The sequence below is a fragment of the Rhipicephalus microplus genome, chromosome 5 (genome assembly GCF_043290135.1).
Source record: "Rhipicephalus microplus isolate Deutch F79 chromosome 5, USDA_Rmic, whole genome shotgun sequence".
NCBI classification, from domain to species: Eukaryota; Metazoa; Arthropoda; class Arachnida; order Ixodida; family Ixodidae; genus Rhipicephalus; species Rhipicephalus microplus.
Window position 1 is genome coordinate 128084176 of NC_134704.1, and position 15735 is coordinate 128099910.

Below are 15735 nucleotides of genomic sequence, written 5' to 3' on the forward strand. Positions count from 1 at the left end.
TATATATATATATATATATATATATATATAGCGGGAGCAATAATTTAATGGGCCAGTTAGTCTTCGTGAAGGTATGGGATATGGCACAACGGGAACGTTGTCAACAAGAATAAAAATATTTATTTCTGAACAGTTTCGGGAGGGGTCCTCCCTTCATCAGGGGATAAATATATTTATCCTTGTTGACAACGCTCCCGTTGTGCCATATCCTATATATATATATATATATATATATATATATATATATATATATATATATATACATATATATATATATGTAGACCCGTATACGCGTATGTTGAATGACAGCAGTGGCGGCGGCAAAAAACCAGGCCGAGATTGTCCATATAATTGCCATCGCAATAAAAAAAAAAAGCAAAACAGAACAGGGTCGGGGGCCACACCATGCGCGCACAGTGAAACTATGCACGCGCCCACAGAGTTGGCACTATCAACGCGCAAAAGTAATTTTCTTTTTCTTTTTTTTTTGTTTGAAGTGGATTGGGGGCACACCTGCGCATGCTCCCGCGGCGGGGAAAACGGCGGCAACGCTGGCTCGTGGGGTGCAGGCCCGCCTGACCGCCTCGCGCTAATAATAAGGAGCGCTCGCACTCACTGGGGCGCCGCGAGCGCCGCTGCCGACTGCTTTGCGTTTTCTCGACGGCGGGGCAGACGCGTGAGATGCATGCTCGTACCAAAATACCAAAATGTGGAGCAAAATTCCTAGATTGCCCATAGAGAAAATTCGTTATATCAAGGTTGTCTCCCGCTGTTACTTTGCTACATAGAGGTCGCAAATACATGTGCTTCTATGGGGGCAACAGCGGGGAATAAAAAACTTCGTAATATCAAGGACTTCGTTATATTGAGGTTTGTTATAAGCAGGTCTAACTGTATTTTATTTTTATTGCCCACAATCCCAGAATGACCTGGAACCAAGCAAATAACAATAAAAAGCTTTAGGTTATAGGCTGCATATACAGTTAAACCTGGATATAACAAAATTGATAAATTCCCAGAAAAATTTGTTTTAAAGAGGATTTCGTTATATGCAGGTTCGGTACGAAAATTCGGAAAATAAACGCGCAAATTAAACAAAAGCAGGATTGAAGGCAAAGCTAACCCAAAACACTAATTTTACAGTAAAAAACTCCATTATTATTGCGATAGAAATTATATGGACGCTCTCGCCGGGTTTCGTTCCATAACAAGTCCAAATTGATAAAATGCCCCCGTGCATCGTAACTTTCACGAGCGGATAAAAGCGCGCCGGCACTGCTGAAGCAGAGATCAAATTAGTCGGCCCATCCCCATCGCCTGGAAAGTGCATATGATAACATCTTCCGCGTTTTAGAACTGCCGTCGAATGTTCAAAGTAAACCACCTGTCTTGAACGAGCATGAAACAACGCGGCGAGGGGGAGGGGAATCGCTCGAGTAGTAATAATGAACTTAGATTTTAAGCGCGGTCGCGATCGCTGGCGCGCTTGCTATCTCAGCGAGTATCAGTGCGGTTTCATCGCGAAGAGACTGTGTGAAAAGATCACTTCTCCCTGGAGCGGCAGTATTTGCTCACACCAGCGTTTTGTAGGAGTTCCGCGATATTGGATCGAAAAGCAAGGCTGCCAGCCTTACTTCTTATAAAATTACAATATTTTGTTATCGCCTTCATTGCATTCCATTCAACGCACCGTCGTGTTGTTGCCATAACTGATCAGCTAATTGCGAAAGCTACCAGCTTGCGAACTCGCGGGGCAGCGCAAGACGGAAGCGCATAATGAGTCGACCTCCGAATATCCATCGTCCCTGTGGTCTCGGAGAGTTTCCATCAGCGCCTAATCTGACATCCCCTTGATTGCGATGACACGGTTGTCCGAAATTAGGAAAAGTCACAGTTTCGCTGCAAGGGCGAAACTATGCGGTAGCAACAACTTGGAATTAATGTTGAGAATGGCAAGCAGATCGGAACTGGCAGCGCAGTGCTGTCGCACAAATGCCGCACGAAAATAGCATACACAGGACGAGAGCGAACTAACAATGTTTACCGATCGACACTTAACGCGCTGTTTAAACAAAAACGAGTCACGAAACGTAATCACAGGTACAGATATAAGTGCGAACCAACTTTGCTGTGTTTGAAAAGCGCACTTTTTTCGCAAACGGGGACTGTCCTGCTAGTGAAGTGATCTTTGTGCACCCGGCAATTAAAGGCAATCGTTCCGGTCAAAGTCGAAGGCGCACGATTCTCTACACTGAAGGATAGCGCGCACGAAGGATAAGCATCTTACCCCCCCCCCTCCAGTCCGCAGGGCAAAATACGCTTGGGAGATAAGCGCGTCAGCACACGGCGACGAACTGAGCGCCGTGCGTGGGCGGCTTTTTTTTTTTCTTTCTTGAGTTTTCATTTATATAGATACGTATACGTATACAGTGAATGGCGGCAGCGACGGCAAAAAACCAACCAAGACTGTCCATATAACTGCTATCGCAATAATAAAAAAAAGGCAAAGATGAATGTCGTCGGGGCGCCGCACCATGTGCGAGCAGTGAAACTATTAATGCGTGCACGGCGTGTGATTAAAGTATGACAGACTGTTCCTTACTTCACGAAATGTTATGTTTTCTTTTACTTTTAGTGAGATGATCTCTTTTTCAATCTTCCATTTAGGACATGTTCTAGAGTAGGCTGGATAACTACCATCACTGTTCACACAATGTGGGGATGATTCGCAATGGTCAGACTTGTGTTCATTCAAGCTGCATTTGGCACATGTCTGCTTTCTCCGGCATGTCCGCGATCTGTGCCCGCACCGCTGGCACCACCGAGAGTTTTAGATGTACTGACTCGCCTGAAATTTGACATAGCCTTCATCTAGTGTGGTAGGAAGCACACAGATGTCAAAGGTTAGTACAGTAAAAGCTCGTTAATTCGACACCCGTTAATACGGAAATTCAGATAATTCAGACGACTCTATTGGTCCCGGCCAAAGTGCATGTTAATCTATGGGACCAAACCGTTATTTCGTCGGAATTCGGTTCCGCACCGCTTAATTTGGACAAACGCTGATGGCTGCTGCTACACAAAAGTGTGATAAAGCAGCGCTGGCACCACTGGAGTGAAACCGAAACCTGAGTGGCATCGCCATCATCATCAACTAGTGGGGACGATCGCAGCGTCACCGAACGTCGGCGTCTTCTTTCTTCTCCACTCAGCGCATCCGATGCCATTTTCCCTTGTGTTGTCATGTTGGAACCATCTCTTCTTGCGGAGTTGTCTTTTTCTTCCATTGTGACCGTATTTGCATGCCACCAGCATCGTGCGCTACAGTGATGGCAACGCAGAAAAAGCGGCAGAGTCCACCGACTGAGTCCACCGACGATGACTGCCCGACTTTCGATGCTGTCCTTCCCACAGATGTGACCTTTCAGGACTACATCGCGATTGATCATGGTGTCGCCACGAGTACCGTATTTACTCGATTCTACCGCGCCCTCGATTGTAACGCGCACCCAATTTCCACCATGAAAAAAAAAAAAAACATAAGACATCGATTGCACACGCACCCATTTTTCTCGCTGGCCCGCACGATCACACCACTCGAAAAAACAACTTTCGTGAGCATCTTCCATTTAAATATGAGGTACGGGCGAAGCTTGCGCCCATCTGACGTGTAACAGAGCATTGCCGTCACTGTAGTTTTACCGTGGACCAATGTCAGCACGCGAACTTGCTTCACCCCCTTCTTCTCGACGGTTGTGGTGCCAGGCATGTCGAAGTAAAGAGGCGTCTGATCGGCATTCCCAATTTGCCCAAGCAGGTAGCCGTTGTTGCGCCGCAAGTTTAGGACGAACCTCTGAAAACTGTGAAGCTTTTCATCGTACTCCTCCGCAAAACTTTTCGCATATGCATGTTCCCCTTCGGAGGGAAAAGCCTTTCCTCTTCATAAAGTTAGTTAGCCAGCACCTGCTCGCTTTAAACTAGCTCCTCATTAGACCTTTTTCTAAGACTAATTGCATAGCCCGCACTTGGAACAGTTCTGTCGTCACGGGCCACTGTGCCGCTCGCTGCTCAAGCACGTACTCGCCGAGCAGCTCTTCAATTTGCGGAAACCGACCCTGTTGTGGTCCACTGAAGCCTTTGCGTGAAGCTTTGCTGTCGACAATCTTCTGCTTTTGTTTCCGCCGGTCCCGCACGCACGTTTCGGGAACTCCGAACGACCGCGATGCGGCCCGATTTCCGTCCGTTTCTGCACACGCGATGACTTTTCTTTTAAAAGCGGCATCGTGGTGCACTCGAGTTTTTGGAGTCGGCCCTTCCACGCCGTCGATGCTAATGCACTACTAGATGACGAACTCCTCAGCACACGTACGAAGTGCCGCACATGGGATACACACAAGCAGAAATGGCCGACGCGCCATGCCGACGCACATAAGGGGCGGCCATTTTGGATTTGCCGATGGCAATAGATTGACCGTAATTTTATTGTTCGTACTCGATTCTAACGCGCATGCGATTTATGAACTCGCTTAACCGGAAAAAAGGTGCGCGTTAGATTCGAGTAAATACGGTAGTCTCCTGACCGATCAAGAGATTATTAATGATGTCACGGGCGCCCATGAAGACCACGATTCCGACGAAGAATCATGCGAAGAGATACAGCCGCGATCTAATCGCACCTCATGGGAAGTCTCAGAGGCGCTGTTAAGGGGGGACATGGGTCTTTAAAATTTTTTTTCTGTTTTTGGCTCAATCTTGACCAGACCTCACCATCTTGGACAGTTTTTCATGCTGATTTCAAATATGTAATTGTTTCTGAAATAGCTTCAGTGGATAAAAAGATATTAGCATCTGTAATTTAATTAATTATGCACTTCATTGGGGGCTTTTTGGCAACTTTATCAAGCCAGATCCAAAAAATAAATGCATAGCCCCAATGCTGAGGGCTTTCTGTATGGGGTGATGCTATTTTTATTAATTTTTAGGCATTATATAGATAAGAAAACAGACTAGCACTTACAATGGATATTCTGTTCAATTTTCGCTCATTACTATCCATAATTGTAATTAACAGTATGCTTCTAGAGTAATCAAAATAGCATGACCCCATAGGTAATGTTATTACAAATAAAATGATACCAAGTTTGTCATTCTCAATCAACAGTAACATATAAGAAAAACCCCTAAGGTTTAGTGTGGTGCACAAAAACATCGAACTGAGAAAAACGCATTTAAAGTTTCTAATAACTGTAACTTTTGCTAAAGTGAAGCTAGAGCAATAAAAATGGCACCGTTGTATAGCTCTACATTATGTGAGTATGGCTGTACCAAATGTGTCAATGCACCTTCCCAAAATATTTGCCACAGCTCATTTAAAAACTGTGTACTGGCCGTTGAATCAGTATAAGGAACCCAGTCTACAACTTTGTGGCTGTTATAGTGCACTGAAAACCAAAGGAAGACATATGTTATATATAAAAACATCGCCATTTTATACATAAAACACTATTTCAAGTAAAACACACATTTTTGTCCCAGACATCCTTACAATTCTACAGCATGCCTGGGCTGTATGCAGTGTCTCTTGCAGGCTTATGTCGCTTTGCAAGTGTTGCCTTTGTTGAACTGCTCTGCAGGTGCTCCCTCTGCGATTTGTGAAGCCGAGTAAAGTGAAGATTTGTGAAGCAGAGTAAAACGTCGTGTCGACACGACCTTTAATGGTTCCAGTAGTGCCGGATAACGATCCGCTGACGTGATGATCCGACGAAGTGCTGCAGCTGGGCCGAATAGAGTGCACCGCTTCGGCAGGCATTCGCGCCAGCGAATCGTCGTCTGAATGTGCTGCTTCGGCAATAACAGGCACTTGCGCCAGCGAGTCGTCGTCTGAATGTACTGCCTCCGCAATAACAGGCATATCCGACAGCCCTTTGTCGTGGGAATGCGCTGCCTCGGCCATCTCAGGCGTTCTCGGCGGCGCGCAGGTCGCTCCCTTCTGCCGCGCATTCCACGCTCGCTTTCGTTTCCTGCCGAAAGCTTGACGAGTGTTGTTCTTCAGGTGAGCTTCCCAAGCCATGCCGGCGAAATGCAGAAAGACGTATACGTCGGCGACGTCGGTACACGAGCGGGTAGCAGATGAGATAACACGCACGAGAGCAGGCGCCGACGGAGCAAAACCAAACAAACAAAAAAAAGAGCGAGCAACCGTGGCCGCACCGCCGCGCCAGCCAATGGTAAGCGCGAGACAGGGGGGCTCGCCGGCGCGCGCGCGCTCTAGCCAATCAGGGTTCCGGCAGACGGCTTCGCAAAACGGGGGAGGGCAGTCGTTGTGTTGGAGCTACGCCATTTTGAGAGCCCGCAAAACGCGCACAAAGGAACCAGCTTCAAAACAAGCCCAAGATGGCGCCGATCCGCCGGCTGCTTCGCTGGCGGCGCGCGCGGGAAGTTCGAACAAATTTTCTGTTTTACGGGTTGTTTTGCGACTCCCGTGATGGTTTGAAAATAAATTTTAACCTATTTTTTTATCGAATTTAGCGTTAATAATTTGAGGAGAGGTGCTTATAGGTTCAAAGATTCGAAAAATGCGTATTTCTCAAAATCGATTTTTTGGCCATTTTTTACTTTTCTAAGACCCGCGTCCCCCCTTAATATTAGAGGACGCTTGCCTGAACACTCCCGACAGCTTGCGTGCTCTTGGCCATTTGGAACAGTTAAGAAAAATTGTGATGTCAGCCGGAATCTGTGCGAAAACGCAGACGACAATTACAAAATACTTCAACAAATGAATGTATGCTTCTGCAGCTTGATGTTAAATGTTGTTTTCCCTGTTCATTCGTTAATCTGGCATTCGGTTAATTCGGACAGTTTTTCCGGTCCTGTGAAATCCGAATTACCGAGCTTTTACTGTATTATGTGCTTAGTGCGGATCTGCTCATTTTTTGGCGAATCAAGATTCTTACAACCTTTATAAAATTTTGATTCTGGAATCCATCAAGAAGTTCATCACTAAGGTGCAAGAAGTCGTCTTCTGGTATTACATCACGGCTCATGTTCCTTGTTCTATGTGCAGACACTGTGACTGGTACGTCACCAATGCATTTCAACTTATTCATTTTCTCCAATTGATTGTTGTCCTTAAGTTTAAGTAGCAAATCACCGCTAATCATTTTCATGGCCTTGTAGCCTGGTCCAATGGTGTTTCCGAGGCATTTCACCAACAGAAAAAGAGACAATTTGCAAGCAGTTAGGTTGCCCTCACGATGGATCACATGATATTTTGGAAATATGTCATTATTTTTCAGAAAAAACTGGAAGAGTGCTTCAATGCGACCTCTTTTTTTTCTTTTTGAGGGTAATCAAGGATAAAAGTAGCTTGTTTAGCCATGGGAGTAGCGCGTGTGTTGGGCGACAGTACCAACCACCAACCGCGGAGCCCAACAAGAGAACGCGGCAAGACTTGAAACAAGTCTGCGCAATGCCAGCTGTACGCTATCACTATAACCGGATATAGCATACTCAAGGTTGGATACCTACACGAGGTCAACCCTTGCCACCAGGAAACAGTGAAGTAAATGGAAAAGCAAAGAAGACAGGAAAGATTTAAAGAGGAGAGAAGACGAAGTTGTAAGGAGAGAGATAAGAAAAGGCGACTGCCAATTTCCCCTGGGTGGGTCCGCCCAGAGGTGCCATCTACCTGTAGCCGAGGCTATAGGGGTGTGTTGCCTCGGCCGGGGGTGGGGGGGGGGGGGGCTTATGGGTCCAATCACCCTGGACCCCCTTTTTACCAGAGGAGGCTCAGCCACACACAGCTAGGCGTGGGAGAGGTTGAAACCCCCCGTTAGCTCGGGTCCATGGTGTCTACACACCAAACGTCAGCTTAAGCAGACGCCCCTGTGGAGGATGCACAAATAAATGTTTGCTCTGATGCATAAATATTGAAATATTAACAACCAGCTTCAATCACCCTCATAATTTAACTTGCAACAGTAAATTACCCTTCTGTAATATCAAAACTGCAACTCCTGAGGCCAAAATGCACTTGGTAAGCCAGAGGATGCACAAGGAAAGTTGGGTGGTTACAGGATATTAAACTTCTCATAATTACTATTTTAACTTCTGAATTGTCCATGAAACAGTTGGTTTGAGCATGAACTATTTAAAGTGAATCCTCTTGGTGATTACCACCATAAGTGTTTTCTTTATTGAATATTTATACGGTTTTCATGGCTACACAATAGCTCTTGCTACAGCAGAGTTGCTAAAAAAAGCCCAAAGTGATGACCTATGTTAAATATTGTGGGGGCGCTGACACCCCTATAAAGTTGTTTGCGTAGCGAGGCGCACGTGTCTCGCATAGAAGCCTTATTTCGGGGGTCACAATATTGAGGGATAGGTGGCGTGTTTGCGAGCGGTGGTCACCACTATCATCATCATGGTTAGAAAACGTCAGCGCCGACGGCGATGCCTAGCGCCAGGTCTTGGTGGCGGCACGGCAGAAATAGGCTCGTCTCTGTTGGTGTGGGGCGATAGCACGGACGGTTGCCTCCAGCGGTGGGTCTGCTGTGGACGGCGCCGCAGGCCATCTGCGGTGGGCCCACATGGCGAGTCACCACATTGTTTGTCGTGTTGAGTGTTGTTTATTATCGTGTAAGGATGTCTTAGCGTGTTGATTACAACTGATGTTATAATAATTCGGCTGACAATATTGTCGATCTGAAGTAGTTAAATAATTGTGTGTATTGTTTGGTTTGTCCCGACCGTGTCTGCTGTATTCGTTCACTCCAAGAGCGTGACGCTCGCTCACCACCTCGATGCCACAGAAAATGCAGCAAAGTAGTCTCACAACACTATGAAATAAATGTCACTTTGTTAATGGCATGGCATATCTCGAGTCTTAACAAGGTTACATCGCAATTGAACAGGGACGAAGTGAATTCAGCACAGTCTCTTGTTTTTTCTTCCCTCTGCACCTGTCTGTGTGCACGGTGATATTTTATGTAGGAAATAACTGATCCAAAAGGGAGTCAAAGCACTCTGCAAAGTACATAGAGAAGTGCCAGTGGAAACCTTGCCTTTTCCAGTTTACTGAGTATGTGCTTCGTGTCGTTGAACGGTCCTATGTCCATGTAGTGGCGGCCATAGACAAGCGCCATGGCTTGAAGGCACTGACAGCGCCGCGTCGGATCCGATGCCAGCAGGAAGGCATGATACAGGTCGTTGAAGAACTCGGATCTGAAGAAGAAAGCACATTTTATGAGTATCACACATGTTTTGTGAAACTTGAGTAGAGTAGACAACTAGCGGCTCAATTTTCTATCCCGCGCTTGCGTATCTGCCCTCCTCTTTCTTCTGAAACGTGACTGATGAATTGCTAGCACACATTTCTTGGTTTCATAAACAAGTGCTGCACAAAACACGGTGATTACTGAAGCCTCAATATGATAAAATACTATTATATAAGTGATTTGTTTTATTTGAAAATGAATGTTTTGAATTTCCTGACATATTTGCAAAGCCGAATTCTGAAATGTGCAGAGCAACAAAACAAATTCAATGCCCCCCTTATTCCCCCGACAAACGAAATTAGGGAGTAAAATACCAAGTGCTCCGTATTACAGTTCATAGGACAGACACCACTGTCTATACTGCCCTCACGAAGTAACACAACAGGCTGGCAATCAATGGTACATTAGGTACATACAAAGCAAGAATTACACCTTTCTTTGCTTCTGTATTAGAATACAGTTGAACCCCGCTACAACGAAACTAACGGGGTACAGAAAAAATTTCGTTGTAGTGAAATCGAAAAAATATAGCTGATCTGAGCTAGCAAGACAAAGGAACGTTTATTCTCAAAATTCAAAAAATGTCCGCTGCTTCCTATTCTTTCCCAGCAGTGTTACGTCATTCTCACCCATGCATAGCGAGGCCTTGGTGAAAATAACGCTGAAACAACGCCCAAATTGCCTTCGTGAACGAACCACAGTTGCATCAACGAGTTAAAACCAGCACCTGTCTGCCGTCGAAAGTATCCGACAATGCCGAGATGGAGGCAGGGTATCGTGGTGCGGAGACTTTTGCATTATTCTATGCCATTCTTATTATCCATAAGTCGCGGCCAGCTGAATTTGTTGATAATGCGGGCGAACAGCCGCTCTGATTTATTACCACACTGGCCAAGCGAGAACATAACAATAAGCATCGGAATTGGTAAAAGCATCGTGCTGGGTTGCACCCAGCAGCTGCGAGAAGAAAACCATTGACTGAGGTTCAGCTTTGGATCGTCTGCGGCTCAAAAGCAAGCCAGCGGCAAAAGGAGAGCCAGGGCAGTCTCATTGCAATGCCTATCGACCAATGGCGGCGCCCACGCTTGCTGAACAGCCGCAGTTTCTGGTGGTGCCAACGCGTGTTTTAGACTTCATTGACGCATTTTCAGGCTCTGAAAATGCATCGAAATGTTAAAGATTGGGTTTGCTACATAATAGCAATAAGTATCTGAGCCTGGAATTGCATCGTTCAATTTCGTTAAGTGGGACAATCAAAGAAAAAAGTGCTCGTTGTGGCGACAATATTTATGCATTGACTCCTATGGACTATTGACGGGGAATCGCGAAGTTTTCGTTGAAGCGGAAATTTTGTTGAAGCAGCGTTCGTTGTAGTGGAGTTCGACTGTACATATATTGTCATTGACAAGAGTGCTTTAGGTTTTTCTCGCTTTAAAACATCTCAATGTAATAAATTGTCATGTCTCGCAGATGTCTTGAAGCTGCATATCACTGACTCGGCACAGCAACGCCAGGTAATCTCACGCGCATTGGAGGCCGCGGTGTCCGAAGGAATCCCCGCTGACCTCCTCTAAGCAGCGTAACCGACCTCTCAGCCGATTCCCTCTTTTGGCAGTAATAAAATTTTGATCATCATCATCATCTTGAAACTGTAAATGCACATTCAAAGCCAAACGTCTGGAGACTACAGGCACCACACAAGAATGTTCTTTTTGCAACTTCTACATGACGACCAAGACAGAGCAGTACACCTCATACGGGTATGTGCTAGAGAAAATTGAAATTTCTCACTGAAGGAATCGGACCTTGGAATAATTGCTCTGAGCTGTATATTCCATCAAACCACCCAACTCAGGTCACGGCATGAAATCCCGGCTGCGGCAACTGCATTTTCGGAGGAGGCAAAATGCTGTAGGCCCGTGTGCTCCGATTTGGGTGCACATTAAAGATCCCCAGGTTGTCGAAACTTCCTGAGCCCTCCATTACGGCATTTCTCATAATTGTATAGTGGTTTTGGGATGTTAAGCCCCACATATTAATTATGAACACATGATCTCACCCGGCTGGTTCCACTCTTTAGCTCAGAACTCGGCAAGGGGCTGCCACCTCTGACCTCAGAGTGCAACTGACATCAGTCCTAGTCGTGCGACTTCTGCAGCTTACAATGTTAGTACGATGACAGTTGGAGCAACCCGCACGATGGTTTTTTGGCACCTACACCTTTTGTTTGCAACAGAAAAAGTAAAGGATTTCCTCTTCCGGCCTCTGACTGTTCGGGCGAACAGCTTCAAATTTGACTCTAAACTTTTTCTCGCTTGTATTTACAGCAGGCTCTACATTGTTGCGATTTGAGCCAGGTAGTGGTAGTGATTACTCAAACATGCCATAAGTCATGTCATTACACACTTATCTTCAGTCCAGCCAGACTGAAGATGATGCCAGACATGAACGCATCTTAAAAAATGAAATCAAGGGCTTGCTCAAGTCGACTATAGCTTTGTGAAGGACATAATCAAGCCAAAATATGACCAAGTTGAGGCTCGTCTCTGAACACCGAGCTGAGAGACAGCATGCAGTTTAGTAAGGTGGAAACCTGAGCTAGTTGGTACGACTGTATACTCGACACTTTCAGACACCACCTATGAAAAAATGTCTGTAAATGTGTCGAATCACCAGAACGTTGCTTAAAGATACTGAATAATGAGATAATTGTTGAATTTATGTGTGTTATGGTAACTCATTCTAATTAAGTTGAATAAAACACCTCTTTATCCTTAAGTCACTGACGATTGATTTTGGCATAAACAAAATCAAATCTCAGGCTGAGAATATAGTGCAAATTAATTTTTACTTATGTTCACTTTGAGCAAAGAAAAATTCTGCTTTTCACTAAGCTTGCAAGAAGCAGCACATCGCACGACTCATCGAACGTGGTAGTGCTTTCCGAAAAGTGATCGTATGTATCATTGATTATTATGTGGGGTTTAACGCCCCAAATTCAATGTTTCTTTCTTTGGTTCAATACGGAATTGTAGTCTGGGGGACCACTGCAGTTCAAAAAGTTCAGCGACTCAAGGTACTACAAAGAAAAAGCTATACACCTTGTTTCCAGGGTGCCATATCTTTGGCATACTGCTCCTTTGTTCACAAAGCTTAGCACCATAAAAAGTTAATCTTTGTACACACATAGGCTTTGTCGCATGTATAGACAGAGAAAAATTAAGAATGATGACTCTTTAATATGCTCAAACCTTGCTATAACATAACGAAATATAACGAAGTAAATGAAATTCCCCTTGAAAGCTCTATTGAGAACCATGCATTTTAAACCTTGTTGTAACGAAGTAAAATTGACCATTATAGATATAAAGAACTAAATTAGTCTATCAGATAGTCTATCAAAAAAAAACAGATTGTAGTATGATAAGTATATCGTTTTCTGCGGAGCTTGATGCTCGTTCGGCGCGGCTCTTTCAAAACTACCGTGCCGTCCTTACAGTCACGGCAAGCGCGGCCGAGAGAGCCGTCCTCCTCACACAGCCAGCGGAGAGGATTCAGGAAGCGCTCAGCGGGTTACATAACCGAGAAGCAGCGCCGCGGTGCAAAGCAATTTTCCTCTCACTTATAAGGACACACAATGGAGAAGCTTCAGAAGACTTACATTTATTCACAAATCAGAGGACATCTGTTATTATTTGATTAATTGAAGTAATCGGTGATGCACGTCTGCACACGTTTGCCTTGCAGCGAATCAATCAATTTCGCACGTAGTTTGCAAAACATAGTAGCGTGCGGCTAAGTTGACTGCAACGACTGCGTCTCTGCTGCTACCCTCTGCACCGAGAAAGGAGGAGTGTCTCCACGTGCAAAGACGGAAAAGGGAGAAGCATGGCACAGGCGCGTCGCAGATCGGCATTTGAGAGAGAGCAAACAATCCGCCACAGTCTTTTCTTTCCTTTTCTTCTTTTCTCACGCGCAGCGTAGAGAGGTGCCGCCGCGGTATTGGGCATGGTGCTGAGAGCATTTTCAGAACTCGGTATGTTCGAATTAACCGTCGCAAGTGCTCGCGCGTTCGGATTGCAGGGCTTTTTAGCCCATTGAAATACACATAGCTTTGACGGGACCTTTGAGTGAGTTCGAATTAGCCGAAAGTTCGAATTCAGCGTGTTCGAATTAACGGGGTTCGACTGCGTTTATTTTCTGTCGCACGCGTGGTCGCGTAGTGGTACATCTGGCTGCGAGACGGTTTCCTTCCTTGCATGCTTATAGGTATGAGCCCATCTGAGCATACATTGCAACAAACTGTTATAATCAATATAAAGAAGTAATGGATATAACAAAATAATTGTGGCTCCCCTTCAACTTCGCTACAATGAGGTTTAATTGTACCACAAGTATCCTTACAGCAACATAACTGCTTTTATAAATTTCGTCATATAGAACCTTCGATTGTCAACAAAAACAGAACTGTATACAGTGACCGAATGCTGCTGTTTTGTTTACAGACTATTTCAAATCGGTTACACACACAAAAAACAATTGCCTCAATGTATCCACTTTGTCACTGAAAAGCCTACGTGACATATTCGTATGATTGCCTGTGTTGCCGTAGGTTCACCTGTTTTCTTTTTTTTTATGTCTTCATCACTATGAGTACTTTTCCCTCGGTTATTCAAATGTTTACACAATACCCTTGTTTATTTTTCTTACCATGTTTGCTTACTGTTTCAGCAGTTCTCTTCATGCATTAGGTATAGGGCATGCTTTGAACTGCTGTAACCACTCAGTGTGTGAGGTAGTGGTCAGGTTCTCTTCAAGCTGCTCAGTGCAGCTTTTTCACCTGGTCTCCTCGCAACCTCGTTGTGCAATAAGCTTAATTCAATTCAATTCAATTCAAAAACCACCATATGATTATAAAAGATGCCGTGGTGGAGGGCTCCAGAAATTTCTACCAACTGGGGTTCTTTAACGTGCACCTAAATCTGAGCACACAGGCTTACAACATTTTCACCTCCATCGAAAATGCAGCCATCATAGCAGAGATTCGATCCCCGACCTGCGGGTCAACAGCTGAGTACCTTAGCCACTAGACCACCGCGGCGAGGTTATCTTATGCATCAGTACACTGCAAAATGAAGTAAAATGATATCAAATTTATTATGCAGGAGGTTCAATTCATCCAAAGTACGATATATCTTACTCTTTATTAGCCTCTACTTGACACAAATGGCAAAAACAAATGATGTGTACACAATTGTGTACGTAGCATCTCGAAGAGTTTATGAACAGTGAAAACAAAAAGAAAAATAGGAACAAAAATTGACAGATCTTACGTACAGTGAGAATCGATGATATGCGAAGCACAAACGAGAAATGTTGATATGTCACTATAAAATCAGCACAACATTACAAGGTCGACGTAAATTATGTCGTAGATGACTACCGTGTCCTGATTATCATGTTTGGATGTTTCGTTTACCTTCGTCATCTATTCACGTCACTAGTATATGTGGAGCTACTGAAACGGCCGCGAACACGCTATAAGTGTGGTATATTGTCATGTTCTTACATGATATGCGTGTCACGATTATTATGTTAGCACCAGTCATATATTTCAACATCCACTGACGTCACGTAACACCAAAATTGGTATATGTGGAGCTAGCAAAACGGCCGCGAGCACATCATGAAGGGCCCAATATACTCCATTGTAGCGTTGAAGCGTACGTATGCTGGGCACAGTAACGCAACGTTAGCAAAACGCGAGCATTTTATAGTCTGACGCCAGGCACGACCGGCATTCGTCGGCGCGGCCCGACGGCAATTGGCGCGAAATGCGACACTCTGCCTTTTCGAGCCGATGTGTTACCCAGACAACACTGCATCTCCTTCTTTTAGTGACGGAGGAACGCCAGACGCACTGAAACGCGCATACGTCACAGCAACGCAGCGCGGCGCGCGCCTTTGAGTATAAGGCAGGACCAGTGCCTGGCGTGACGCGACGAAATAAACGTCGGCACGCACGTATACCGCATCACGTTGAAATGTATTGGCGTCTTGACTGTGGCATGAAATCATGTCCTCCCATGACACGCATCTCATGATTATCTTGTTTGCACCAGTCACATACCTTCGTCATCCATTGGCGTCACATAATACCAAATTTGGCATATGTGAAGCAAGTGAAACGGCCGCGAGTGCATAATCAGTGTGGCATGTAGTCATGTTGTTACATGACACGCATGTCGTGATTATCATGTTTGGATGTGTCGTTTACCTATGTCATCCATTAACGTCTCGTAATACCAAATTTGGTATAACTTAAGCTAGCAATACAACCGCTGGTGCATTACGAGCATGGCATGTAGTCATGTTGTTACGTGACACGCATCTCATGATTATCATGTTTGCACCGGTCACATACCTTTGTCATCTGTTTACGCACTGTAATATCAAA

The 15735-nt window shown here is 45.0% G+C and overlaps 1 protein-coding gene across 1 annotated transcript in view; it reads right to left on the reverse strand.

Annotated features, from left to right (window-relative positions):
- Positions 1 to 15735, reverse strand: part of Rme-8 (receptor mediated endocytosis 8) — a 176552-nt gene that overhangs the window by 107945 nt on the left and 52872 nt on the right. The window contains exon 19 of the mRNA XM_037425074.2: positions 9066 to 9225. Coding sequence (XP_037280971.2) covers positions 9066 to 9225 — 160 coding nt within the window. The remainder of the gene's footprint in view (positions 1 to 9065; positions 9226 to 15735) is intronic.